The sequence below is a fragment of the Diplotaxodon limnothrissa genome, linkage group LG17 (genome assembly GCF_057381915.1).
Source record: "Diplotaxodon limnothrissa isolate DT_005_m linkage group LG17, D_limnothrissa_male_GT1.1, whole genome shotgun sequence".
In the NCBI taxonomy this organism is placed as follows: Eukaryota; Metazoa; Chordata; class Actinopteri; order Cichliformes; family Cichlidae; genus Diplotaxodon; species Diplotaxodon limnothrissa.
The window spans coordinates 28,518,096-28,544,135 of record NC_140612.1 but is presented as its reverse complement, the minus strand read 5'-3'; the positions used below and the strand labels follow the sequence as shown (position 1 = coordinate 28,544,135).

The window sequence follows — 26,040 nt, the reverse complement described above, 5'->3', positions numbered from 1 at the left end:
CTTTTTTGACTGCTCCCAGCTTATTCTTACCTCTAAGTCCTATCAATATTTCTGTCTCATGAAACTTGTTCTTTTTATTTGCGTCTGCTTTTGACTTTAATTAGTGTTTGTAATCCGACCCTCCTTTGAGCCTGCAGAAATATACTGTAGTCTGCCTGAGGGAGGTCGGATTGAGCTGCAAGGTTCAGCATTCTATATCAAAGCAGAAGACTTCATCAAAACACCCACCCTGTAAGCATAAGGTCAGGGGTTAAATCTTCTCAACACATCCACATCTCCACAACAGCCACGTGTCACGGCAAAACCACCTTCTGTTTTCCATCATCTTCCAAAGATTGAAGGCCGCAGACAGGTTGTTTGGGGTTTTTTCCCCCTGTCTTCATCCAGTTATTGCTATATGTGCCAGGTATGATCTCAGCTTTTGTGCTGGACACCCGATTTTTTTCAGTTCCTCACACAATGCTGTAATCTTTCTGGCCTCTGACCTTTTTCCATGCTGGTGTTTGGCTTGTGTCCTTCCTCTCTCCTCTAGTTCAAGTCTCATTAGAGCATAGATCGTGGATTTTAGTTAAGGTCACTATTTTGTACAAAAACCAGAAAAATCTTGGTGCTTTTTCCTCCAAAGTACAGTGTTAAGACAAAGATGGACCATTTCAACACACTTGGGGGCCGCACCATGTGTGGTCTGCCCTTTGCCTTTTGCAGTGAGAGAGTAAGCCAGACAGGATAGAACTTGCTCCTCTGCTATCTGATACTTTTTCAAAAGGAAGAGCCGGAGACAAAGAAAAGGCAGAGGAAGAGTGTAGAGCTGAGATGGTGGAACTAAAATGTATCCTCCTAATGTCTTTTTGATTAGCTGAGTTTTCACAATAAAGACTTCAACAAAGACACGAGAAAAGAAGAGGAGAGACATGAATTTGAGAAAAAAGAAAAGTAACAGCTTCAGACCTTCATTTAAGGTCTTCCCAGGTGTTCATCTCTGCACTGGCTTATTTTACTTAATAATATATACTCACTTAACTCATTCACTGCCAGCCATTGGCAGTGAATGAGTTAAACCCATTGACTCATTCACTGCCATTGACGGCTATAGACGTCAATGGCAGTGAATGAGTTAAAAAATAACTGGGTAACACCTGAATAACACCAAATATAGTCGTATGAATAAAAAAAAGTACAGTACAGCCTTGAGTTATGTCTAGATGAACAATTCAAACTAAGCCAATATACAGAAGCAGCAACTGTAAACCATGTTGATTTGTTACACACAAATCAAAATGGTTTACAGTTGGTGTTTGCACTGATATGCTGTATTTGGTTTTCTGTGCATTATGGCCACACATCTCAACTTCGGTCCCAGACGTTTTGTGGTTTGTTCAGATGCAACTTTGCAAGCCTAAGCTGGGAAACACTTCTAAACAAGCCACTTCAGCTTTTTTCTAATTGTTTCCAAATGCATTTTAAAGTTTAAAATGCTACCTAAGGTCTGTAGTCTGGCAGTTGTATCTAAGATCATTGCTCCCTTCCTCAATGGGTTTGTCTTAACAAACTTGAATGCTCCAGACCAGCAAACTCCCAAAATTTCTGCTTTGTAGGTGGACTTACTTGCTGATAATCAATTATTCAAGTGTATTTAGTTAGCAGCACCTGGCTACTAAATACCCTCTTAATTCCTCCCTTTCATTTTTCCATGGTGCTGTGGTGTACTTGTGTATGCATGAAAACCCAATTTATAAAAAAGCGAGAGAGAAAAAGGTGTGTTTTCCCTTTTAAATGAGAGATGTAAATACATCATCTTAACTTATCTGCACTCTCAGTAAATCAGGTTATGGCACTGGTGATGCAAGGCCTGGTGCCATAAACTGATTTTGGAGGGAAAATTGAGATTTCATTATTGCAATCAAAGCAGAAATAACTCTGCAGGGATAAAATTTGTGACATAATGCTTTTATCCATGTTTCATCATTTCCATTCTAAGTACAATAGCTACTTTTATGACCCAGAGTAAATTACTACAAGGAAGCAGATAGAGGCTTGCCAACTGAACTCATGGCTGCACATGGAGATATTGGGTAATGCATAAGTTGAACTTAATGCGACCTTCCTACAGCAGCAATACACTTTCTCTAAACACCACATTTCGGCCTTTCAGTCATGATTATAAGATGACATCTGCCTCACCTGAAGTTGAAAAACTGAACCGCTCAAGCCCTGATGAGAGCATGCTTACACTCATCCAATCAAACACGAACAAAGGCAAGATTTAACACAACCTCACTTATTAGAAGTTTTCTTGAACCTGATGGCTGATTTGGTACTCAATGCTCACCACCCTCTGCCAATGGTCAGTGCATTGCAATCTGGGAACCAATGAGTTCGTCATCTCACTCAACGTTTGGATACTAAAACCAATATTTCAGTGTTTTAGGTGTAGTCAGCAGATATCAAGGCCAAGACTTCACCTTCAGCTGACCATTCTTTGCTTATTAAAACAATCTGAGAAGCTCAGACCACAGCTTTCGGGTCATTTGGGAAATGTTATATTTCTTTACAGTGATTATTATTGACTTTGTAACAATTACCCTTCTTATGGTTTTTCCCTTGCAATGATATTAAGTACTTATTGACTAAATGGTAAATGGACTGGTACTTATGTAAGGCCTTCTGACTAAGTTTGAGCACTCAAAGTCTTACTGCAACGTATCTCATTATTACAACGGTTTTATTTATGTCTAAGTGCTTTGTCTAACTTTCACACGTTCACACTTTGATGGCGTGCATTAGGGGCAGCTCGGTATTCAGTATCTTGCTCGGGGGACACTTCGACATGTGGACTGGAGGATACTGATCCACCACCTGGGACACAGTCGCTCCTGAAAGAGTGAAATAGTTTTGTTGCTAGATAAATGAAAGCTAATATGTCCTTTACCTCAGTCTTTCCCCATCCATAACCACAGCAATAGGTGGGCTGCTGTGGTAATTTTTTAAAATAACACTATATGAGTTTCAGGGTATTTTTTTCTTTTTAATAAAAATATATTTTAAAAATGTAATTTTTTTTTCTCCAAGGACTAAGATTGGAGGGCTCCTCCTCTATTTTTGTCTGGTAAAGCCCAACACACCCTGATTCATGACGGCAGCCTAAACAAACCTCATTAAGATTTGGGCAATGGGGTTAAAAAGGAGAAAGAGGTGTGTGTGTGTGTGTGTGTGTGTGTGTGTGTGTGTGTGTGTGTGTGTGTGTGTGTGTGTGTGTGTTTTTCCTGGAGGTAGTCAGTGGAGTTTGAATGAGAATGAATGACAGAGCGTGAAAGAGAAAGAAAAAGAGTTTGTGTGCAGTGTTCTCTGCTGAGCTCCACAGAGGACCTATCATTACCAGATGTCTCAGTATTTTGCTTCCAGACGAATCCCTGCTCACCGCCTTTAATTCGACTCTGCCTCTTTCTCTTTCTATCTTCCCTTCTTTCTTCCTTTCTGTCTGCTCGCCCTCTTTTTCTCTCTCCTTCTTTTCCTTCCTCCCTTCTCCATTCCCAGCTGTTTTTGGAGCACACAAGCACGAAGGAAGTTCTCCACCAATTGTTTCGGTCCTGAGAGGAGCTCCGCAGTTGGACCCCTCCCCCTTTCTGTCTCACTCCCCTTTCCCTCCTGCTACTCTTTTCCTCTCTCACCCTCTCTCTCTCTCTCTCCCCTCCCCTTGTTGTGACAGAGCACACCTGCTTGATCTTGGCTGCATGCGCTCCGAGTCCAATTACCCCATAGGCCCTCTCAGCCACTTCACAGTCTCATCCCCCTGCTCGACTGGATTTTGGGAGTCAAGCTCATCTCAACCACTCTCTTTGCCTAGCTTCCACTGAGAACAGGTAGGTTAATCTTTTAACTCTGATAAAGGATGAAAATCTGAGAATGAATGAGTGATCTTAGCTCAAGAACAACGACTTGGGCTTGACTGTGAACAGATTTGTTTAGTTTGAGAATAGTTTTGAGATAACTCTTCAGATTTTTGTATCATTTAATGTCTTGCTTACACATATAGGGATGAATTAGGAACATCTCTTTGTCCATTATATAAAACTGACATTATTTGCTGACGATGTTATTTTCTAAACATGTGTCTACATGTGAGGCAAAGTGGGTTTAAGTGTGCCTCCTTTCATACTTAATTTTGCATCTGTGTGCATGTGTGTGTTGTATATATTCCCGATTTGTTGCCAAGCCTTGTTCCCACAGCACTCTTGGCTTTGTGATGAGACTTTAATCATTCCCAGTCCAATCTCCATACAGCTCTGAAAGCAGCGACTAGGGAAGGGGGTGTGGTAGTGCTGTTGATACCAGTACCTCGCTCGTCTGCCAAAAAAGTATTATTTTTTCCCCGTATTTGATCTCCAAAGTATCCACCAGTGAGGACTGTGTGAAGTTCTCTCACTTTACAGTTTTAACTTGCATTTCTAATTTGTTGGTTTTTATGGCAGCTGACCAGAGAAGTGTTTGGCCACTTATTTGTTGACTGTTTAGATGTAACCCATATGTCAGGGGATTATTCAAATGTGTTGTATTTTTACATGGCAATAGAATCAGATTTGCAATGCTTATGGAAGGGTTTAAGAGAGGAAAAGGGAGAAAACTTGGACTTTCTTTCTCCTTAACTTGGTTAATTCTTTTTGTCATTATTTGCTAACGTCAGTGGAAAAGATTCTGATTTGTTGCATTCATTTTTCCCTCTCCCTCTCTCTTTCTCTCTTTGTTTAGCTTTCTTTTTCTCTCTTTTTTTCCTTTCCCTGTGGCGTATTGGCCAGTCTACAAGTAAATGAGTGGAGAAAAAAAGTTGAAACGACAACAATGAGGATTTCTTTGTGTTTATTCAGCCCATCACTGCATGTCAAGATGTTGATTGGAAAGGTTGTTGCTGGTGCTTCTCACACTTTCCATTTCAGTGACTCATTTCAGGCCATTTTAACCCCAATCCCTTATCTGTCTGCTCAGTGAACCTGTTTCCTTTCAGTACATACCTCCTCTGTCCGCCGTGGCATTTGCAACTGTGTTTTCACAGAAGCAGAGCAGCGCCCAAATTGCTAGGGGCAACTTAAAGTGAGAAGAGGAGATGAAAAAGGAGGAGATGAAAAAAACCCTCTACCTGGCAACACACAGCACCATTAATCCTGTAATGGTACAGCTTCCTCTATCAAAGAGGTCTGAAGACTTCCCGGCAAGCCACCACACAACTCTGAGCTAACTCATTACATCCTTTCTTTGCCAGCAGAGAAAAAAACTTAATAAGGCTCAGCTGCACTGAATGACACTGAATGGAATGGAGTAAAACTGGGGAAAACTTAGAAACAACACAGAAAGAAAAATGTCACTTAGAATAGAATCGAAGCCAAAAAGAGGCATACACATTGTGCTAAAATACACCCAGAGCAATAAAAGTACTCCTCCAGATCATAGTTTCTTGGGCTAAGCAGCTGTTTAATGTTTGAACCAGAAACCAGAAATACCAGATTTTAAACTAAAAGCTGGACGGCATTTTTTTCCATTTGGAATTCAATTGTTTGGGTCAAAAAAAGGAAAAGAACAATGGAACTTGAATGGACATCAGCCTTGAAGTATTTTCCCCCTGTGTGTGTTGGAATACCAGAAAGTTCCACATGTCAGTCCTTCAGGCCAAAGTTAAGGGGTCAGACAGAGAAAGAAAATACCAAAAGCTATGAGAGAAAGGCTTGGCAAGGAAGGAAGAGAGCACAAAATGGGAGGAGGAGATGGAAAGAGAAGAAAGGTGGAGAAGGTTGGGCAGTTTGTCCACGTCTGTACAGCACAGACGTTTGATAATGGGACTGAGGCTGATGGCAGGTTGACAGCTCTTCACATGGAACAGCTGAAATGTGGTTTAACCACTCACTGGCTTTCTCATACTTTGATTCCAAACACCAGGCAAGGTTTTAAGACCCAAGAAGTTCTTTCAGTTATATTTTTTAGTCTGAAACTTTTAGTTTCTCTATGAAGAAACTACTTTGAATCATAGTGGTGAAAAACCCTTGGGTTTTTCTTGGAGCCTAAAACATCCCATCATGCAGATATACACGGAAGGAAAGACTGATTTGGCTTTACTCATATTAATTTTAGAGAACTCGTTGGCACTGACATTGTTTGTTGGCAGTGCCTGTGCATATTTTCAGATGTTCATGTTCTCCCTCACAAAATCCTCCAAGTATGTATCAGAAATTCGTTGACTGTAACGACCACTGACTTGTTGGGTAACTGCTGAATTAAAAGTTCTCAGTAATTTTACCATAGTCATCAATCAAGCATATGTGTTTGTGCAATCATGTGGGAGGGGGAAACATATTCATTTGCTGATAGGTTAAAGGGGCCACATGTGTTTTAAATGTCCTGTGGCCTTGTAAATACCTTCCAGTGATTCATGGCCTGCAGACACTGCTAAGTCAGGAGCAGGCCTGTGGAGAGTTAAGAGGAGAGGAGCGAGGTAGCAGACAAGGGTCGAGAGTGGCAGTTAGCGTCTGCTTTATGGTGATTGGTTCATCATGGTTTGATTTGTTCAAATTAAAGCTCTGTGGTGTTTAAAGCTCAAATCTGTTTCTGTTCTGCTGTTGCACTTTGGTCGATCGAAAGTGACGAAGCATAGAAGGGAAAATTGCTTTACTCCCTCTTGCAGGCTCCGTTTCCTGTCTGGGATTCATTAGTAATGCTGAGGCCAGTTTTAGGGGAGAGTGGAGGGAGGGAAGGGAGATGAGACAAAAGTTGAAGACAGGAGAACTGACAAGGATGCCACCGCCACAGGAAATGTCAAACCCTTCCCCCCCTTTTTTTCATTAGTAGCCTGGACTGATGAATCCCAGGTTTCAGATACGTAAGAAAATATTGTTGAATGGTAACCTTATCGATTAAAGCTTTTCACAGTTGCCCGAGCTTTTCACATTGCTATACCTAGTTTGATTCTTTGGTCAATGCTTTGAGAAGCCTTTGATGATCACTGGAAGCCCTTTCAAAGTCTTTGGAAGTCATTAAACCATCAGTTGTCTCAGTGCAGTAAAATACGACGATTAAAAATTGCTACTACACCAGTATCTTGATCCAAGTGTGTTTTAAATCTCACTATAAAGCCAAACATATTTCTCAAGTTAGGTTCCAATGAATGGCTATATATCACTTCTGCACATGCTAATCTTTGTTTTACTGATGAGGACATTTTTTGCAGCACTGTTTCTCAAACATGCATTTGTTTTTAAAGTGCAAGTGTTTGCTTCATAGCTCAATAACAGGAAACCTTTTGTCTAGCAGCTTTTGCCAATTAGTTTCTGTCCACTTTTTGTCAACAAAGAATTTCTCATTGTCACCTTCCAAGCTGGCATACAGCCACACCATCAACAATATTCGTCATGTTCCTCGAATAAAGCCACTCTGACCTGAAAGATCAAGCAGGGAGGTTTGGAAGATGGTTTAATGCGGTTACTATTTGTTCACACTTTCATGTGCGTTTAATTTGAAATGTAATTTAGAGATTTTACAAACATTAAATCACTAAAAAAAATATATTAAAGTTGGGTTTTTTTGTTTTTATTTTTAATAGAAATAAAAGATGTTTTCTGCATTTTAGGAACAAAATGATAAAATTTTCTAGTGTTATGTTTGTATCTCCAGCTTGGTGGTGTCCTCTGTAAAACTGGAAGTGATAAAGTGAATCACATTTATCCTGTAACAGAAAGTTGTATCTTCTTAGAGGGAATTAGAAATGCACACACTGGTGTGATCTGGGGTTTTGCAGGGTCAAGTCATGTTCCTGCATGCTGTTCAGGGCTGACAGCCCTTCGGGTTGTTTGAGAAGCCATATTTCAGATTTGCAGGCCAATCCTTCGGGGCCTGTAGATGCATCTGAGCAGACTGGTAATTAAGGAAGCAATGCCTGGGGTGCAGCAGGTTGAATTTTAACTTTTTCATTGTGTCTGTGGGTTTTTAGAGTAAACATTAAACCTTACAGAAAGACTTTGGGTGACCAAAATTTTTAGTTACTAGTTACTAGTTTATAAATTTCTACACCTCTTGACCCAAAAACGCCTAACTTAATAATGCTAATACCACTTAAAGTTTATTCTGCAGCTATGATTCCAATTTCTTAGTTAACGTCCCAAAGAACAATCTCTGTCTGAAAAGCTTTTAGTTTTATTTTTCTTGGGTTTGTTTCAAATAATTTTACTCTCATCATCAGCAACTCCTAAATCTTAATATAAATCATGAAGTAGTAAGCAGTAAGCTTTGTGTTTGCAGTATTGCTGCAGCAGTTAAAGGCTAACAGAGCTCAGTTTGAGATTGCTCTCATCTCGTTCTTCCTTTTGCATGTCTGGCTTCCATTAAAAGATGCTGAAGTGTTTATGGACACCGTCTGACAGATTGATGGCAGGGAAACTGAAATTCTGCACCAGTGAACATGTTCATGTATATCTAGTTGTGTGTTTTTGGCCAGAGGTCAAAGCAGACAGATAAGGTTCAGTAGTCCTTGGTTATGTGTGCCCATTTCTGTTCTGTTCTGTTAAATAAACCTGGTTTTGCTGATTAATTTGAGTTTTCAGCCTCTGAAACGTGCCAGATGTAAGGAGTTTACAATATCAGTAGTTCACTGAAAAGATTGGCAAAGTGGCTTGAAATAGTTAAACTATAATGCTTTAGCAAATGAATTATCATGCAAAACAGGTCCATCCAATTTGATCTGGCATCCACTGGCTCATAATACTCATAATACTGGCCTACGAGTGCCTTACATCCCAAAATCCAACAAAATTAAAGAACACTGCATTCAGTTTCGTAGATGAGGTTTTTATTGGATTGAATTTTCTGCTTTGATTAGATATGAGAGCCTAACACAGCCAAGATTACGCAGCCCTTGGAAGACTGGAACAACTTGTCCTCTGGATCAGATGTTTGCTGAGACCAGAGCTTTTTCATTCAACACATTCAAGTAAAACAAATGCAACATGTTTTTAAAGCACAGAAAGTTGAATCTGGACATTAAACACATGATCATGTGACACAATTCCAGTTTCTAATTTCCAACCTATAGAATCAGCTGCTTTGTTTTTTTTTTTTTTGGGGGGGGGGGGGGGGGGGGGGGGGTTCTGGTTTTTGCACTTCATAGCAAAACAAGGAAAGTTAAGAGGCAGAAACGCACCTATCGAACTTGATTCCCCTCTGAATGGATGTGATTTCAAGCTTGGTCACACTGTATGCAAGCACTGTAACCGCTGGACTGAAGCTGTACAGTGTGTCAAATCGGTGGCTGTTTTGTGGACAGAGACTATAATTACTGCTCATGTTGAGAGTCACTTTGAGCCGTGATCCCCATGACCCGACACAACCTTAACCAGGATTTGCACTACGTCAGCACTCACTGTCACTCCCATTCTCTTAAAAGCTTACAAAATAGTTTAAGCAACAAATCTAGTATTTTCATTGTGACATGCCTAATAATAGAATAGAAAAAGTACTACAGTACAAAAAACAACACAGGTACCTGTGTTAACACACATTAAAACAAACTTTTTGTTTCATCCACACTTGAGAAGACCTTAACATGAACCCAGTCACACAAAAAAAAACCCAATAAAATAAACATATGGGCCACTAACATCCTATGTGTGCTCAGAGGCCATATAAGCAACCTCGGAGTCACTTTTAACCCTGGCCAGCTGATGGTTTTTGTTAAGTTTCATCATCCTGGTCATGATGCTCAGGTCAAGGTCGGCTGCAGACCAGCAGCTCCAAAATTGTTTGTTAGCAGCTGTGGCTCAAAAGCGCCCTTCAATTATTGTGGCACCACGAGGGAAGGAGGAACGTTTGGCTTTAAGGTTGACAAGCAGATTGCTGGGTCTTTGAGACTCTGCATGTGTGTGTGTGTGTGTGTGTGTGTGTGTGTGTGTGTGTGTGTGTGGTTATCTTTAGAAATAGAAAAAAAAGGAAGTAGGATTCTCCCAGCGACTCCACTTGTACTGTAGATATAGACCCATACAGAAGATGAAGTGTTCGACAAGCAAACGATCATTAAATATAATATACAGCTGCAGCCATGAAATTTCTTGTCATGCATCTTCTTTGAATTACTGTAAAAACGCAAGCAGCTGTTAGCTAAAATGGTTATTAAAAAAAAGAAACAGGTGCAAAAAATATGAAACACGCTTAATGAAAAGGCAAAAATTAATGGAAAATGAGCCTGTAGAGGTAATCCAGGACTTCTTTGATGCTACATACTGGAACCAGAGTACTTGGTTCACCTCATGGACAGGACATTAACAGTTTTGCTGGCAGAATCACAGAACACATTAAATTTTGTGACCACACTATCTCCCCAAAAAGGATTTCATGTTGATTTATAAGATAAGATAAGATAAGATAACCTTTATTAGTCCCACACGTGGGAAATTTGTTTTGTCACAGCAGGAGTGGACAGTGCAAAAGTTATGAGGCAAAAATTAGAATACAATAAGAATAAATACAGTACACAACTGTACAGAATAGAATAAAATAAAATACTATATACAGTAGAATAAAATAAAATAAATATACAATAAGATAAAAATAGAATACAAATACAAATACTATATACAACTGAGTAAAAATACAACGATGACAGAAAGGATTATTGCACTTAGTATTATTGCATATGTATGGATGTGTGTGTTTGATCAGTTAAAGTCTTTATTATGGAGTCTGACAGCAGTGGGGAGGAAAGACCTGCGAAATCTCTCCGTCCCACACCGTGGGTGCCGCAGTCTCCCACTGAAGGAGCTGCTCAGTGCTGTCACAGTCTGCTGCATGGGGTGGGAGACGTTGTCCAACAGGGATGACAGCTTAGCCGCCGTTCTCCTGTCACTCACCACCTCCACTGGGTCCAGAGGGCATCCTAGAACAGAGCTGGCCCTTCGGATCACCCTGTTCAGTCTCTTCCTGTCCCCAGCAGAGATGCTGCCGCCCCAGCAGACCACGCCATAAAAGATAGCAGAAGCCACCACAGAGTCATAGAAGGTCTTCAGGAGTGGGCCCTCCACTCCAAATGACCTGAGTCTCCGCAGCAGGTACAGCCTGCTCTGCCCTTTCCTGTAGAGGGCGTCTGAGTTATGAGTCCAGTCCAGTCTATTGTTCAGATGAACACCAAGGTACCTGTAGCTGTCCACAGCCTCAATGTCCATACCCTGGATGTTCAGTGGTTGCAGTGGAGAATGCTTGTGCCTGCGGAAGTCTACCACCAGTTCCTTGGTTTTACTGGCGTTGATCTGGAGGTAGTTCAGCTGGCACCAGTCCACAAAGTCTTGGGTCAGACCTCTGTACTCCTTGTCATCCCCATCAGTGATGAGGCCGACTATTGCAGAGTCATCAGAGAACTTCTGCAGGAAGCACTGGGTGGAATTGTGGGAGAAGTCTGCAGTGTAGATGGTGAAGAGGAACGGAGCCAGAACCGTTCCCTGTGGGGCCCCCGTACTGCAGACGACCCTGTCCGACACACAGCCCTGAGTCCTCACATACTGTGGTCGGTCGGTGAGGTAGTCCAAAATCCAGGTAGTGAGGTGATGGTCCACTCCAGAGTTCTCCAGCTTGTCCTTCAGAACCGAGGGAAGAATAGTGTTGAAGGCACTGGAGAAATCAAAGAACATGATTCTCACAGTGCTTCCAGCGGTCTCCAGGTGAGCGAGGGAACGATGTAGGAGGTGAATGACGGCATCATCCGCTCCAATGCCAGGCTGGTAGGCAAACTGAAGTGGGTCCAGTGATGAGCTTATTAGGCGCCGAAGCTGAGCCAGGACCAACCGCTCCAGGGTCTTCATCAGGTGGGATGTCAGAGCCACCGGCCTGTAGCTGTTGAGGTCCTTGGGGCGTGAAGTCTTTGGCACTGGTACAACACAGGAGGTTTTCCAGAGCTGTGGGACTCTTCCCAACCTCAGGCTCAGGTTGAAGAGGTGCTCCATCACCCCACACAGTTGGTCCGTGCAGGACCTGACGACCCTCGAGCTGATGCCATCTGGACCCGCTGCCTTCTTGCCATTAATCCTCCTCAGTTCCCTCCTAACCTGGGTGGTTGAGAGAGACAGGCTGGAGCCTTGTGTTGAGTGTGTATTGGATGCTGCAGTTGGGGGTGGGGGGGAGTGAGCAGGGTGAATAGAGGAGGTGTGAAGTGTCTGAGGTGGAACAGCAGCAGTGGGGGTGGGTGAGTCTGCAGCCGATGTTGCAGACTGCCTCATGGCTGAATCAAATCTGTTGAAGAAATGATTCAGTTCATTTGCCCATCTCACATCTTTATGAACAATCCTTTGGTCATTGAAAGAAATGCCTAATGAAAAGATGAAGTCTTCATGTCTAGGGATAGGGTGGAGCTGAAGGTTAAGTTGAAAATGTAAGAGCTCATAGAGGAGGAAATTCAGAAACTCTGCCAAAGCACAACAGACAGCCGACCAGTGGGCAGGCTGGAGAAAGCAAATGTCTTGGCCCACTTGATGCTGCTCATGAAAACATCTCTTGACCCTCTGTAGTTTGCATATAGACCAAATCTGGGAATGGAGCATGCAGACATCTGCAGTATGTGCTGCAGAAAGCATACTCCCATCTAGATAGCAACAGGATCACCTTCTTTGATTTTCCAAGTGAATTTATCATGAGAAGATACAGGAAATGTCAGTAGACTATCTCAGCGGTCCCCAACCTTTTTTGCGCCACGGATCGGTTTATGCCCGACATTATTTTCACGGACCGGCCTTTAAGGTGTCGCGGATAAATACAACAAAATAAAACTAGTACCGGTACCGAAAAAAAGAAGATTTATTCATAACACACGTGAAAAGACCCAGGAAAACCGAGTTAACGATAAGAACAATAACAAAATAACGCTGAAAACCAATACAAACCCTGAAAAAAATACATTTCACACCTGAGCCTCAACTCTCGCGGCCCGGTACCAAACGACTCATGGACCGGTACCGATCCGAGGCCCGGGGGTTGGGGACCGCTGGACTATCTGACAGCCAGGACTCGGTGTGAGTTTGGGTAGTGCTCTGTATGGTGATACAGTATGAAAGAGACTATATTGTCTCCTGTTCCTGTTCACCTTATACACCTCATAATTTCAGCAAAGTTTGCAATACAACCTACAGAAATACTGACAATTCTGCAGTGGTTTGCTGTATTGGTGATACAGGAGGAGAAGCATGGAGCACTACTGGATGTTTTTTCTAGAGTGGACTGGGAGGTATCATCGTGTGAATATGAAAGGCTACGTGGGCCATGGTTATGCTGGGATAGGATATTGATGTGGTGTAGGTGTAAAAGTACCCAGGGATCCACATGGATTACACAAAGGCTCTATGTAAGAAGGGGATAAGTGGATGATTTTCTCTTACAGACTGAAACTTAGGTGCCAAAAGGACAGATAAAGGAAATCTTTCATTTCATTTCATTTGTATTGTATATCTCATTCTATAAATGTTTAAATGTTAAGCCTTCTCTAGTTCCAGCAGTAACAGTAGAAATGCAGACTTGACCATGGTCACAATAAGGCTGACACGTGGATTGTAACAATGTAAAAAAAAAATTTTTTTAAATATGAAAATGAAAATATATTATTTTATATGATTGTTATTTTTAACAGTATCTGTAAGGGAACCCTCAGTCGGATGACCCTCACTAATCTCTCTAAACTAAAGGTGTTTTTACTTCTACATTTCTTATTCTTTTTCTTATAAACTGAATTCTTTTGTCTGCTTTTGACTTATTGCAGCATTCAACAGCATCCAATTCAACAGAATTTGGTATTTTCTAAACTTATTTTCTAAACTAAAAGACTATATTCAAAGTGTATCCACCCAAAACCTTCTGTGTCATTTCAGGCTCCCTACTATCAGCACCATGAGGTCTGCCTGTCTCTCTCTGCTCCTGGTCACCGCCTGCTGGGCTCTGCCCTTTCGCCAGTCTGGCTTCTTAGACTTCATGATGGATGAGGGGTCAGGGGACCCTGTTACTCAGTCCCCATTGCCCCCCGTGATTGGAGGCCCTAAATGCCCCTTCAGATGCCAGTGCCACTTGCGTGTGATCCAGTGCTCTGACCTTGGTAAGGCAATACACTTCCCAGTGGTGGTTTATATGGTTGTGTAGACTTGTTTTCTAGCACTGATTAAACAATATGAGAATTATCCATGGTTAAAGTCCAAAATCTTTCAGTATATATAGACAAACAGAACTCCATCACCTGTAAAGATATGCTTTGCATGTTTCTTTTGGGTTTGCTTGAGCACAGCTAACATCTATTTTAAGGCCTAATTCCTAAACATTTGTGAGAAGAAATGTTTTCTTCATTCAGTCCTTCATGTGCAGTCCTGTTCTAGAATCAAAATGCCTGAGCTTGTTCCACTGTACCATTCATGGCATTACATTTTTTAACTCTTTTCCTCCTCAGACACCTACTAGGGGTAACCATAGCTTCTCTTTTCTGTCATATTTCAGGCCTGCTTCCTAAAAAAAGATTGGGTGTGCATCAGGTAGTGATGGTTATTTCTCCCTGTACAGTTCACTAGTGCCACCCTATTAGTTGCCAAACCACATCTTAATTTATATATAGAGGTGTGAAAACTCATCATTAAGGGTACTGGAGAGATCACCAAATGTTCTTTATGGGGGAAGGAGTTAAGAGCCTGAAAGAAGTCACTTGCTTTCCTCGCTCCACCCAAACCCAAAGGGTCATTGGAAGGGTGTATTGTGTTACTCATTCTTGCACAGTCCTCCAGAGAACTTGTTTTGATACATTAACTGCTTCCAGATGCTGCAAGTCTTATTTCATTTCTTGTAACAACAAGATTATCTTCTTTTTCTGGATAACAGCTTTTCTTTAATCGCAGCAGCGATTAAAGGTTAACCTGGACTTCATAAATATATTCTAGTACCGTAAATTAACCAAAAAGTGCTTCTATAAGTTTACATGGTTTATTTACCAAGGTTAGAACTACTATTAGTTGGGTTTTTCATTCATCACACTCACAACAATTTACTCAATAGTCATCTTCTTTGTTTGGACCTCATCTGCCATGTTTGTCTAATCTCATGTATGGTATACACAAAAGGTTCAGTCATCTTTCAGAATCCAACACACAAAAGTCCCTGACCTCATTTATATTTGGTTATTATGGAAAAGTGCTTGACTAGGCAGTTCGGTTTGACAATTCTTTGGCCCTGTTTTTGTTTGGAAAGTATGAGCTTCAAGAAGGAGCAGGACAGGGAGGAGTGTCACTAATGGAGGATACTAGGATGAGGAGTAGACAGACATCGCATAAACAAACAAAAGATGTTTCAGATTCTGGAAAAGAAGCATAAGGAGACAGGCAAACAAATACGAGCAGGCGACTCAAACGGTTAAGGGACAGACAGGCAGTCACAAACACAGACGGTCAGAGAGACCAGTTCCATTATGTCATTACTCCAAGAGGGGCCGTGAGCAGCAGCACTTTCCCCAAAGATGCAACTCTATTCTCCACTCTTGCATCAGCACTATTTTCCAGATCCCCCATCTGCTCCGCAGATCTGCTGGCACATCCACAATAGACATTCAAATGCTCAGATACACACACACACACACACAGGAATAAACATTGCATGTGTTTGGACACACACAAGTCTGGCCATAAAATGTCTGAAAGAACTCAGAGATTTGGATTTTTCTCAGTGAGGCTGATTGCTGCTGGCACGATGACAGTTAAAACATTCAGGGGGAAAACCGGTGTAAGGGTCAAAAGTTGCGATTATATCTGTAAGAAAGAGGTTTTGCTGACAGGCTGCAGAACAGCTTTTCTTTTTCCATTACAAGTAATAAAATGGCGCAATCCCCCATTAAACCTGTAAAGCTAATTGTCTTTTAAAAATATATGACGGTATAAAGTGAGCAACCTGGGCATCACACCCTTCTGAACAACCCAAAAAAGTCCCAAACTTCCCAAGAGCCATTTGGTTCTGTGACAACTCATCCTTCCCAGACACAGTTCCAGAAAACGACAGGAAATTTCATAAATAGTGTCATTAATTCTTTGTAAGGCTCCAAATTAGTCCAGTCTACTCCAAAGCAATCATGCACTTGAGATTGTAATCACTCTGATATAAAACTGAGTGATTAGTGAAGTGAGGACAAAACTCGAAGCCCAGTTTTTTCTTGCTCATTTCCCGATTGCTAACAGATGAAAAACAAGAAGTGAAACATTCAGTTAATTTATGCTGTAATTTTAAACATTTTTTAACATTAGACTTTTGCTATTGTGTAATGAGGCGTTTTTCTTTCAAGCTTTGCTTTCGCAGTACATTTGACAGCTTGGCTACAGTTCATTAACCACATGAGGTTAACTTAAAGTCTCCAGTCACACAGGCTTAGAGAACGATCAGAGACCCTCCGGTAACCACCTGCTTCTAGGGGGAAATGTTTATTCCCAAGCTAGTTGACCAAAACTTCCTTGTTTTGGTCGCTAGCGTATTGGTGCTCTCATAGTATGAATGGAGGTAATAAAGTTGCCTACTGGCCAGCTACTGTCCAAGCTGTAGTGAAACTGTGAAAACTAACCAGAAATGAAGACCGTTTGCCTTCAAAGTTAAACCTGCAACTTTTGAAATGTTTTGGCTGCAGTGCCGAGGCTCAGATTTTATTTTTAAGGCAGCTAGGCAGCGAGTATTTGCAGAACAACATGAAAAACTACAGACAACCACGCCAACTCATTTCACCCACGAGAAAGCCAGCAACCTTCAGGAATCACTACTAACCAGTCCAGGGATACAGATTTGTCCCTAGCAACCAGTGATTGTATCACATACAGGGCAGACAGCTCTCCAACATAGCGTGCATGACATCACATGGAGAACATTAATTAAGCCAAACTTCGTGTCCAGAAAACAACGCATTTGTTGGGCCTTATGGAGTTCATATCCAGGTCATTTATGGCTCAACTACTTTGAATCACATCAGATTGCATGATCATTGCACAACGCCCTTTATCTTGAATGTTTTTGAGTTTCTTGCGAGATTTTTTTCCACACCTGAGATGTCAAATCATTATTCACACTCAAATAGAAAACATTCCTTTTTAGCCAAGTTTTAAGTTAAATGTTTTGAAGGGGTGGTTTTTAATTAATTTGACACTCTTATTATAAAAAATGAATCTGCAGATGAAACATGCCGTCATAAAACCATGTATTTTGTTGGATAGTCAGCACCACATGTTCCACCCATTTTTCTTCTAAACCTCCGGTTACATGGAGTACTTATTAAGCTGTATTTGTCACCAGATAGTTGACTGTAAATTGTAATAAATAGTGTCTAGCTGAGGCAGATGACAGATGTTGGAAACTAGGTTAAGGCCATATTTTTCAGCAGTTGTCATTTGCCTGACATATTAATATATATGGCGTATTTTTTGCTTCTATTAGAAACCACAAACACATCCTTTTGAAAGTTTTTCCAGCTGGCTTTCTACAAAATTGTTGCTTTTACAATAGAGGCATCAAAAAATGAGTTTTAGGCCCGTGGAAGCAGAGATGTTTTGACTTTTTAGAAAAGAATAATAAAAGGTGTGTGTGTAAGACTAGAGCTATACAGTGCAGTGATGTAATGATGACCACAAACTGCTGTGTTAATGTGTCATGCACTGCCAAGTTGGAAAAGCTGACAGAAAAACAAACCAGCAGGAAATAATGTTTGGGTGAGCCAAACAGAAGTAGTCACAAGTTATTGAGCCAAAATTTGTCAAGACATACGTATGGAGTGGAGAAACAGAGTGTAACCTTTTTTGTTAAACAGTTTATTCTACGCCTCTTCCTCTCAAATGTAAACTGCCCATTAGGAATCTCGCCGTATGTTTTTTTGTATCACCACAGAAGCATAAAAATCTCCTAGATGTCTTCATTCAACTTTTTTGAAAACTTGTCTTTCACATCAGATGCCTTTTTTTTAATTTGCTCATGACGTGCCGCGCTAAAGTCCAAGCAAAAGGATCTCATGTGACCTCAGTGTCCAGGTATGCAGTTGCATTAATGCCAAAGGAAATTTGTTTCAAGGTCCATTTCCACCATGTGTGCCTCGCAGCACATCAAATAGTTTTTCTGTCCCTTTGGAATGTCTGTTCTTAAGATCTTAAAGTCAAAGCACCATCCTGTACTGTTAGATATTCCCAAGCCAGTATGCAACAGACATCATGGAGAGGCTTTATTCAGTAACACTGCAAGGCAGACAAACACACAACAGTTATCACATGTGGATTTGTAAGTTTAAAGGACCTAAAAATGAAATGTGTGAAATTGTGAAAAATTTGTTTTTCTTGGCTGTTCAAATTAAAAACAAATCATCAAATCAGCTACACCTGTTTTTGTTTATTGCTTTGAAAAATCGAAATCATCGATTCATCCACACTATCAAAAAAAACTGAGTGATGCTCAAAAAAACATGTTTTTCAGTATCAATCTGATTATTTTTATGGGATGGTTTAAAAATCCACACATGTTAGCTGACAAAAAAAAATCCTCCTTCCCAGGATGAAGACCAGTAACTCAAGACATCACATTCAAACATCTGTGTCCAAACTGTCTTTCCTGCAGCTCATGCTGAGCACACATTGCCTCTGGCAACAGCACAAAGTTCCACAAATACACACTACACATTTTCACACAGTCGGACAAAGGCGGACAGAAACCAGGGAAGAATAGCGGGTAATCGTTTTGTATCCATTTCCTCTTGGGGTCAGAGTGTGGTTAACCTCTCAGCACCTGAACCACCACTGTCACCGCCTTACTTCAAACTCCACCATCCATCATTCCGATGGATTTATTGCACTTGTATGCTGCTGACTGTCATAACCACACATGCAGTTAATCAGGTTCTTATTGAAATCGCCTCCTTTAGGCCTGAAGGCTGTCCCTGAGGATATTCCAGATGACACCACCCTGCTGGACCTGCAGAACAACAAGATCACTGAGATCAAGGAAAATGACTTCAAGAACCTTAAAGGACTACACGTAAGAGATCATTCGCTTTCACAGGGTCGCGTGCCCATGAACCATTTGTTATTCCCAACATTATATAATGTCTGAAGTTATGTAACTATAAAACTCACCACAGCTGTCTTTCAACATAAAACTTGATTATCCACACTGGGAAACATCTTGTCCATCCATCCATCCATTCGCTTCCGCTTATCCTTTTCTGGGGCGCTGGAGCCTATCCCAGCTGTCATAGGGCGAGAGGCGGGGTGCACCCTGGACAGGTCGTCAGTCTGTCGCAGGGCTAACACACAGAGACAGACAACCATTCACACTCACGTTCACTCCCACATTCACACCTATGGGCAATTTGGATTAATCAATTAACCTAACCCCACAAATTGCATGTCTTTGGACGGTGGGAGGAAGCTGGAGTCTTGTATTAAATCAATTTTTTGATGTTGGATAGATCCTCCACCTCCATAAAGCACCACCTCCATTTCCCTATACAAATAGTAAATACCACGACTGCCCCTCTCACAGTCCCCCAGTCCATGGAAAGCATTATCCCTATAGGCCTCACAGCCTTACACCTCTGAACTCTCGTAGCTTTCCTTCTCGCAATAAATGCCTCAGTCTGACAGCCAGAGCTGTTTCCAATGTAATGTAACTGGCCTCACAAGGGGATTGGTCCACATACCACATATTGCTTCATGTCTGCTCCAAGAGAGGGCAACAGCAGGAGTGAGATTCCTCTGAAAATGCATTAGTAATAACACCCACCACCACAACATCTGCTGGGTTCAAAATATCTTTTGTTTTTGTTGCGGTTTTATTCGGAAAGTACGATTTCTTTCACAGTCCTATGGTGCATATAGCCATGAAACTTTCTCAGTGGAAAAACTAGAAGCCACCAAGGTGTAAAGTTTCAAATAAATGTTCAAATTCCATATAAATAAATATCAAACAGTGATCTGGATGTGAAACGCTGCTGCTGTATTTTCTAGACTGAAATGTTGCTGTTAATGCCTTGAACTCATCATTTCATGCATTTTTAATTAACTTTAACACTGTTATAGACACTAGGCAGCAATAAAAACATTTTACAGTCAAGAATATCATATTATTTCCCTTGTATTCCCTCTTACAGGCTCTGATCCTCGTGAACAACAAACTCACTATCATCCACCCCAAGGCCTTCAGCCCTCTGACCAAGCTGCAGCGCCTGTACCTGTCAAAGAACTTGCTAAAGGAAATGCCGGCTAACATGCCAAAGAGCCTGCAGGAGCTTCGCATCCATGAGAATGAGATCACCAAGATTAAAAAGGCCTCTTTCCAGGGCATGTCCCATGTCATCGTCATGGGTATAAAAATTTACTGATATAGTTACCACATTATATTTATACATATTCTTTTGCTCTTCCCTCAAGTAATTACATACAGAGGAATAGCTAGCAGGTCTGATTTACATTTTAAAAGAAGCAAACTTGCTCATGTAAACACACCGAGTATGCAGCTGGTGGCTTGACGGCCTCTGGGAAGGTTGATTTAATGTTTTGTGTGTGACCTGTTAATGTATTCTCTATTGTGTCTTAAAATACAACCCCCACTTCTTTTGCAGAAATGTACAGTTTACAAATCAAATGTGCATATTTGGGCAATGAGCTGTACTGCTGTTTATCCATCTAGATTGTTTTGCTATGAGTTGATCCAAATTTTGGAGATAGTGTCTCCGTTCTTCTGAATATTCTCTGCAGAAGGATCTGTGCTTTTCCCTTGGCATGTTGGAATGTTAGCTGATTGCACGCTTGTGCAAATTTCATACATGAAATCGCAAAGTTGTTCAGCATAGTGAAGCCTACAAGCAAGATAAGGCAGAGCCAAATGTAACAAAACTCCCTGCGTTCTCCTAAAATACCAACACATCTTCCCAATTTGGTGTGACACTTTCCCAATCATATATGTAGAAAATGATGAGCTTACAGTTTTTATAGCTTAGAATTTGGTGTTTAGGTTCAATTATCAATTCTTCTGCTGTAATAATAACAATATCAAACTTAAGTTGTTTGATTAAAATGTACTGGAACACTAAAAGGCAGGAGTTGTTTATCTTCACTATATTTGCAAGATTAAAGAGGTTTTCACTACTGAAATCTCCAAATCTGGGCAACTAACAACAAAACTTGCTGTGAATTGTCCCATTATTTTCCTCCTCACTTTGATAACTCATATCTAACTCTTAAAATTCCCTGTCCCACAAATAAAGTATCATTGTGTCACTGATTAAACTACAGCCAGCGTGTGGATTCAATCAGCTGAAATACAGTGAAAGTGGTATGAGAACGATGCTCCGTCTGTGACAAACCAGGAAATCTGGCATGGAGAAAGATGACTGTGCAAACAGAATTATTTCATTAGTCAGCCCTCGTTGTTCCCGTAACACATCCAGGGACGAACTAATTTGGGATCCATTTCTCTTTTTTCGTCATGTGTCCTCAATTCCATCTTTTTTTTCAGAGCTTGGATCCAATCCTCTGAAAACTGCAGGAATTGAGGCCGGTGCTTTTGCTGACCTGAAAAGGGTGTCTTACATTCGCATTGCAGACACTAACATCACAGAGGTCCCCAAAGGTATTGTTCTCATCTATTACCACAAATAACTCCTAAAAGAAGATTTGTGCATGCGACTGGATTTTAGTTTACAGTGAAACACTTGGTTTAGTGTAAAAAGAAAAGAAAGAAGGAATACTGCATATTCCTAGACTAGAAATATCCTCTTCTTGCTTTTTTTCCCTCACAGAAGATTGAAGAAGTCATAGAAGTTGCTACCTCTTAATACCACTTGGTTTTTGATGTGGATCTATTGTCTTGTGGGTTCGCAGGTCTGCCCAGCTCTCTCTCTGAGCTTCACCTGGACGGAAACAAAATCACCAAGCTGACAGCTGACAGGCTCAAAGGCCTAAATAACCTGGCAAAGTAATATGCATATGTTTATCATTTTAAACTGTGATTTCCTTTGCATTTTGAGCTTTAAAGTGAGTGCAGGTGGGACCACTTCAATGCAGTATTAACCATTTGCAACTACATGGCCGTGAGTAGTTGTAGTAGTTGTAGATTTAATGCTTTATGCTTAGAAAAAAGGAGAAAAACTTGACTATCCAGAGTCCGGAATTTAAAAAAAAAATGCAGATGCCCAAATGGATTTAAGAGTAGAGCACTGGCAAGAGGGAAAAAGTTTATTATGGGGTTTGTAATTGAATGATAATTAAGCTGAGGGTGCCTGCAGTCGCTTGCAGACAGGCTGGAGTGCAGTCAGAAGGGAGCCGAGTGAGTGGGGCACTCACTCTCCTATGGTTTGGAGTTGGTTGAGTTTTGCAGAGCTAGGTTTTTCTGCAGTACATAAAGAAGAACAGTCTGGGGAGGTTCACTGGAGACTGAAGTAAGCCTCTTAAGACACGCACTTTTTTCCATTAATCCTAGGTCATCTGAATTTGTCAGCTTCAGCTCTGAATGTGCACATTTTGTCACATTTCTCTGCAGTCACTTTTGCATCATTGCTGCTCCCTTTAGGCAGCTTTTTTCTGATTGGTTGCCACTCAAAAAGGTTTGGACAGCTGGTGGGCGTGGCTCCTATGAGTGCAGCTCTATTCCTGACATGAGTACTACATCAAGAATATCTGCTATCCCTGATATCATACAGAGCTACCAGACATTTGTACAGCAGGCTGAAGTCTAAGCTTGTGGCTCATAATTTATGATAATGTACCTTTCTGAATGAGTTACCTTTTCGAATTGTGTTTCCACTCTTTGGTTTGGCTTGTTGACCTGGAAAACTAGCTGCAGTGTTACTGTTTAAGCAATTTTCTGTCTGGAAAACCCTAAAGCCTAAACAGTGGTTTCTGGATAATCAAAATAAATGGTTTGCTCATAAATTTGACTAGAACGTGTTTATAAGATCACTGCTCAGATTATGCCAGGGATGGCATACCAAACCAGAACAAAGAACACTTTGATGCAGAAGTTGAGGGAAGAGGAGCATAAGATGCTTTTTGTTTTCCATTCTCTCATAATGAAGTAATTGAGTGGGAGATTCTGGGCTCTGCAGCAGGTGTGGATATTTTCCTGCATGCGCATTTCCTCTGGTAAATCTCTCTCACTTCCTTTCAGCTCATTTTATTAGCTATTGAGGACTTTGGAGTGAATGTCACTGGCTTAGTTTGCAATGTACTACTTTTTTCTACTTCCTGATTTTTCTTGCAGGCTGGGTCTGAGCTACAATCAGATCAGCTCTGTGGAAAACGGCACATTGGCTAACGCACCCCACCTGCGAGAGCTGCACCTTGACAACAATGCTCTGACCAGCGTGCCTCCTGGCCTGCCCGACCATAAGTACATCCAGGTACATACTCATCTGATTAACGTTAGGATTATGGCACTTTTCCAGTTTTCAATACACATCTTAATCAAAGGAAGGTTGTTATTGCAACCACTTATTTCCAGCACTGTAGTTATGTTTCTCATTCTCTTATGGTTTGATCACACACAGCTCCTTTTCTCTGATGTAAACCATGCTGAAAAAGTTTACTTTGCTGCGTTTTTTCATTTGGGTTGTTTAGGTTAACAATGCTCGATTACAAGTCAGCCAAGGCTTTCATAACTCAAGTCATATGGATTCATTTTTTGTTTGTTTATTGACTGTTGGTAGCTTACACTGATACAATCTGATCTGGAAAGTAGGGGGAAAGTAGACGGGCCATTTAACGTTTAGTTTGGCACTTTGATATCTCAAATGTGGAACTACTGCTTCAATCTTATCTCAGAAGGCTCCTTCATTTAAGGTAATTCCCTGAATTTCTCAATAGATCAAAACGTATTAGATTACAAACTACCTTTTTCTGTGAATGTTGTCAAGAGCAAACATCCCAGACTTTTGGAAGAAATGAACCAGGTTGTTGATATAACTTTCAAAATTTGCAAACTATGCCCAGTCTGCACAAATCCTTTACTTCCAGCACAGATTGGGACACTTCCATTCTCTGAGTCAAAAAGGATATTGTGTGATTCATCTGCAATTCCTGTTCCCAGACATCCCACGCAAGTCTGTGGAAAGCCCAAAGTGGCATGGCAATAATTAAATGACGATCAGATACAGTATGAGAAGGAGAAACTTGCAGAGGCAGCAGCAACTGTAAGCATGCTGGAGCACATTAAATAGCACACCCTCTATGAGATTTACCAATAGAATGAGCAGAAATGTATCAGCCGATGTGGACTGATAGAAGTTGCATAACAGAAGGTTTTATTGCAACTGTAAGAATATCTACACTGCGATATTTAGGGTGTTTTTTTACATTAAAAAAAAACAAAGAAAGGTGGACAACAATATTGTTTTTAGTGAAACCAGATGTTTAGAAAAGGTGCCACATACAAAGAAATTATTTATAGAAGTCTCTTTCATGCTTTTTGTTCTGTCTTTTGACTTTTCCATTGTATATGATGACATATTTAGCAGGGTGACTCTGAAGTCTGTAATTAACATTATAATGTTATGCCACTTTCCCGCCTTTGCTCCTAGAGCCTAGCAGCTTTGTCATTTTCCTGAGTTCTCCATATTTTTTACACACCACTTGATTAGCATGTATGCAGTCCTTTTCTCCACTGTTTTTAGTTAAACATTCTGAAGAGAGGAGGGAAAAAAGCCTGGCTTGGTTGTTGCTATCATTCATTTTGAGACATATTATTTTCCTCTTAATCTGCTTTATTCTGGAAAAGCCAAATTATTGCCATGCACGTTCGGTGACCGAATGTTGTTATTATTTTAATCCCTGCTCTAGGTGGTCTACCTTCATGCCAACAAGATTGCTGCTGTGGGAACAGAGGACTTCTGTCCTCCCGGCTTCAACACCAAGAAGGCCATGTACTCTGGCATCAGCCTGTTCAGCAACCCCGTGCCTTACTGGGAAGTTCAGCCAGTCACCTTCCGCTGTGTCTTTGACCGCTCCGCTATCCAGCTCGGCAACTACAGGAAGAAGTAGAGCGTCCTACATGCCACTGCAAGGAAGTGTGTGTTTGTAAATGAGTGTGTGAGAGTTTTGTATGTGTGAGTGTTTGACAACAGCCCCACAACACTGACTCCCTACCAACACTGCCTTTCCACAAATGATGATACAGTTAATTCGCATACTCATTTCAAAACTCTGTGGACCTCAAACACAACGTATCAGATTCAATATTCAGCTTCAAGGTTTGTGCAACGATAGTACCCACAGCTTACTGCAACTACTAGCACACTACAGTGACGCTTTCGTGCACAGGGCACATCATTCACGGGACCAGTTACGCAAGCATTAATATTGCATATATGTTCACATAAGTGCTGTAACATATTAATGTGTATAATATGTGCAATTTATTCAGTGGACAACAAATTAAAAGATGAACCCAAACCAAAAAAAAAACCCCAACAACAACAAAAAAATCTCACTCAGTGGAAATCTCAATTTAATCGCCTTTTAGACCTGTAGCATTGTATGAATTAGCTGGCCTGTAGAGCAGGCAGCAATGGGTTAACTTGTGTTTTACCCTTTAACAACCGGTATACTAGAATGTAGTAGATATTGCCTGTGTACTAGGAATAGACTTCAAAGTGTAATATTACCAAGCTGCATTTCAAGAACACAGAGTGTCTATTTGAATTGTTCTCAATCCAAGTAGAGATAAAAGCAGCAGTGATTTCATTTGCTTTGTGATATCTTGTGCTTCCTTCCATGTTGTTTTAGCTCTGGATCTTTTTATATATTTTCTCCATCACATTCCATCTCCTGTTGTGTTCCAAGTGTGTGCTTCCCATAAAACAAGGTGAAAATAGCTTGTTAAATGTAGAATAAATCATATATGTTTTAAACAGAAGCCATGCCCAAAGATTTATATGCATGCTCTTAATTTTTCCTTTCAACTTGAACCTGATGCTTTCTTTATTGTCGTGTTAATGCGTGTATGTATCTACTTCATGTTTACCTTCCCTTTATTTTTATTTTTTATTCTTTTTGTTGG

The 26,040-nt window shown here is 40.9% G+C and overlaps 1 protein-coding gene across 1 annotated transcript; it reads left to right on the top strand.

Annotated features, from left to right (window-relative positions):
- The first annotated feature begins 3,729 nt into the window (after nucleotides 1–3,729).
- dcn (decorin) lies at nucleotides 3,730–25,445 on the top strand. Its single transcript, XM_085375891.1, has 8 exons — nucleotides 3,730–3,860; nucleotides 13,875–14,095; nucleotides 18,911–19,023; nucleotides 20,138–20,351; nucleotides 21,505–21,618; nucleotides 21,870–21,963; nucleotides 23,248–23,386; nucleotides 24,822–25,445. The coding sequence occupies exons 2-8, from the start codon at nucleotides 13,894–13,896 to the stop codon at nucleotides 25,020–25,022; spliced, it is 1,077 nt and encodes a 358-aa protein (XP_085232017.1). The 5' UTR covers nucleotides 3,730–3,860; nucleotides 13,875–13,893; the 3' UTR covers nucleotides 25,023–25,445.
- Nucleotides 25,446–26,040: the final 595 nt, after the last annotated feature.

Coding starts and splice junctions, on each gene's coding strand:
- dcn (XM_085375891.1), top strand. CDS start 13,894: ATGAGGTCTGCCTGTCTCTCTCTGCTCCTGGTCACCGCCTGCTGGGCT. Junction 19,024..20,137: donor AGAACCTTAAAGGACTACAC/GTAAGAGATCAT, acceptor TCCCTCTTACAG/GCTCTGATCCTCGTGAACAA. Junction 21,619..21,869: donor CATCACAGAGGTCCCCAAAG/GTATTGTTCTCA, acceptor GTGGGTTCGCAG/GTCTGCCCAGCTCTCTCTCT.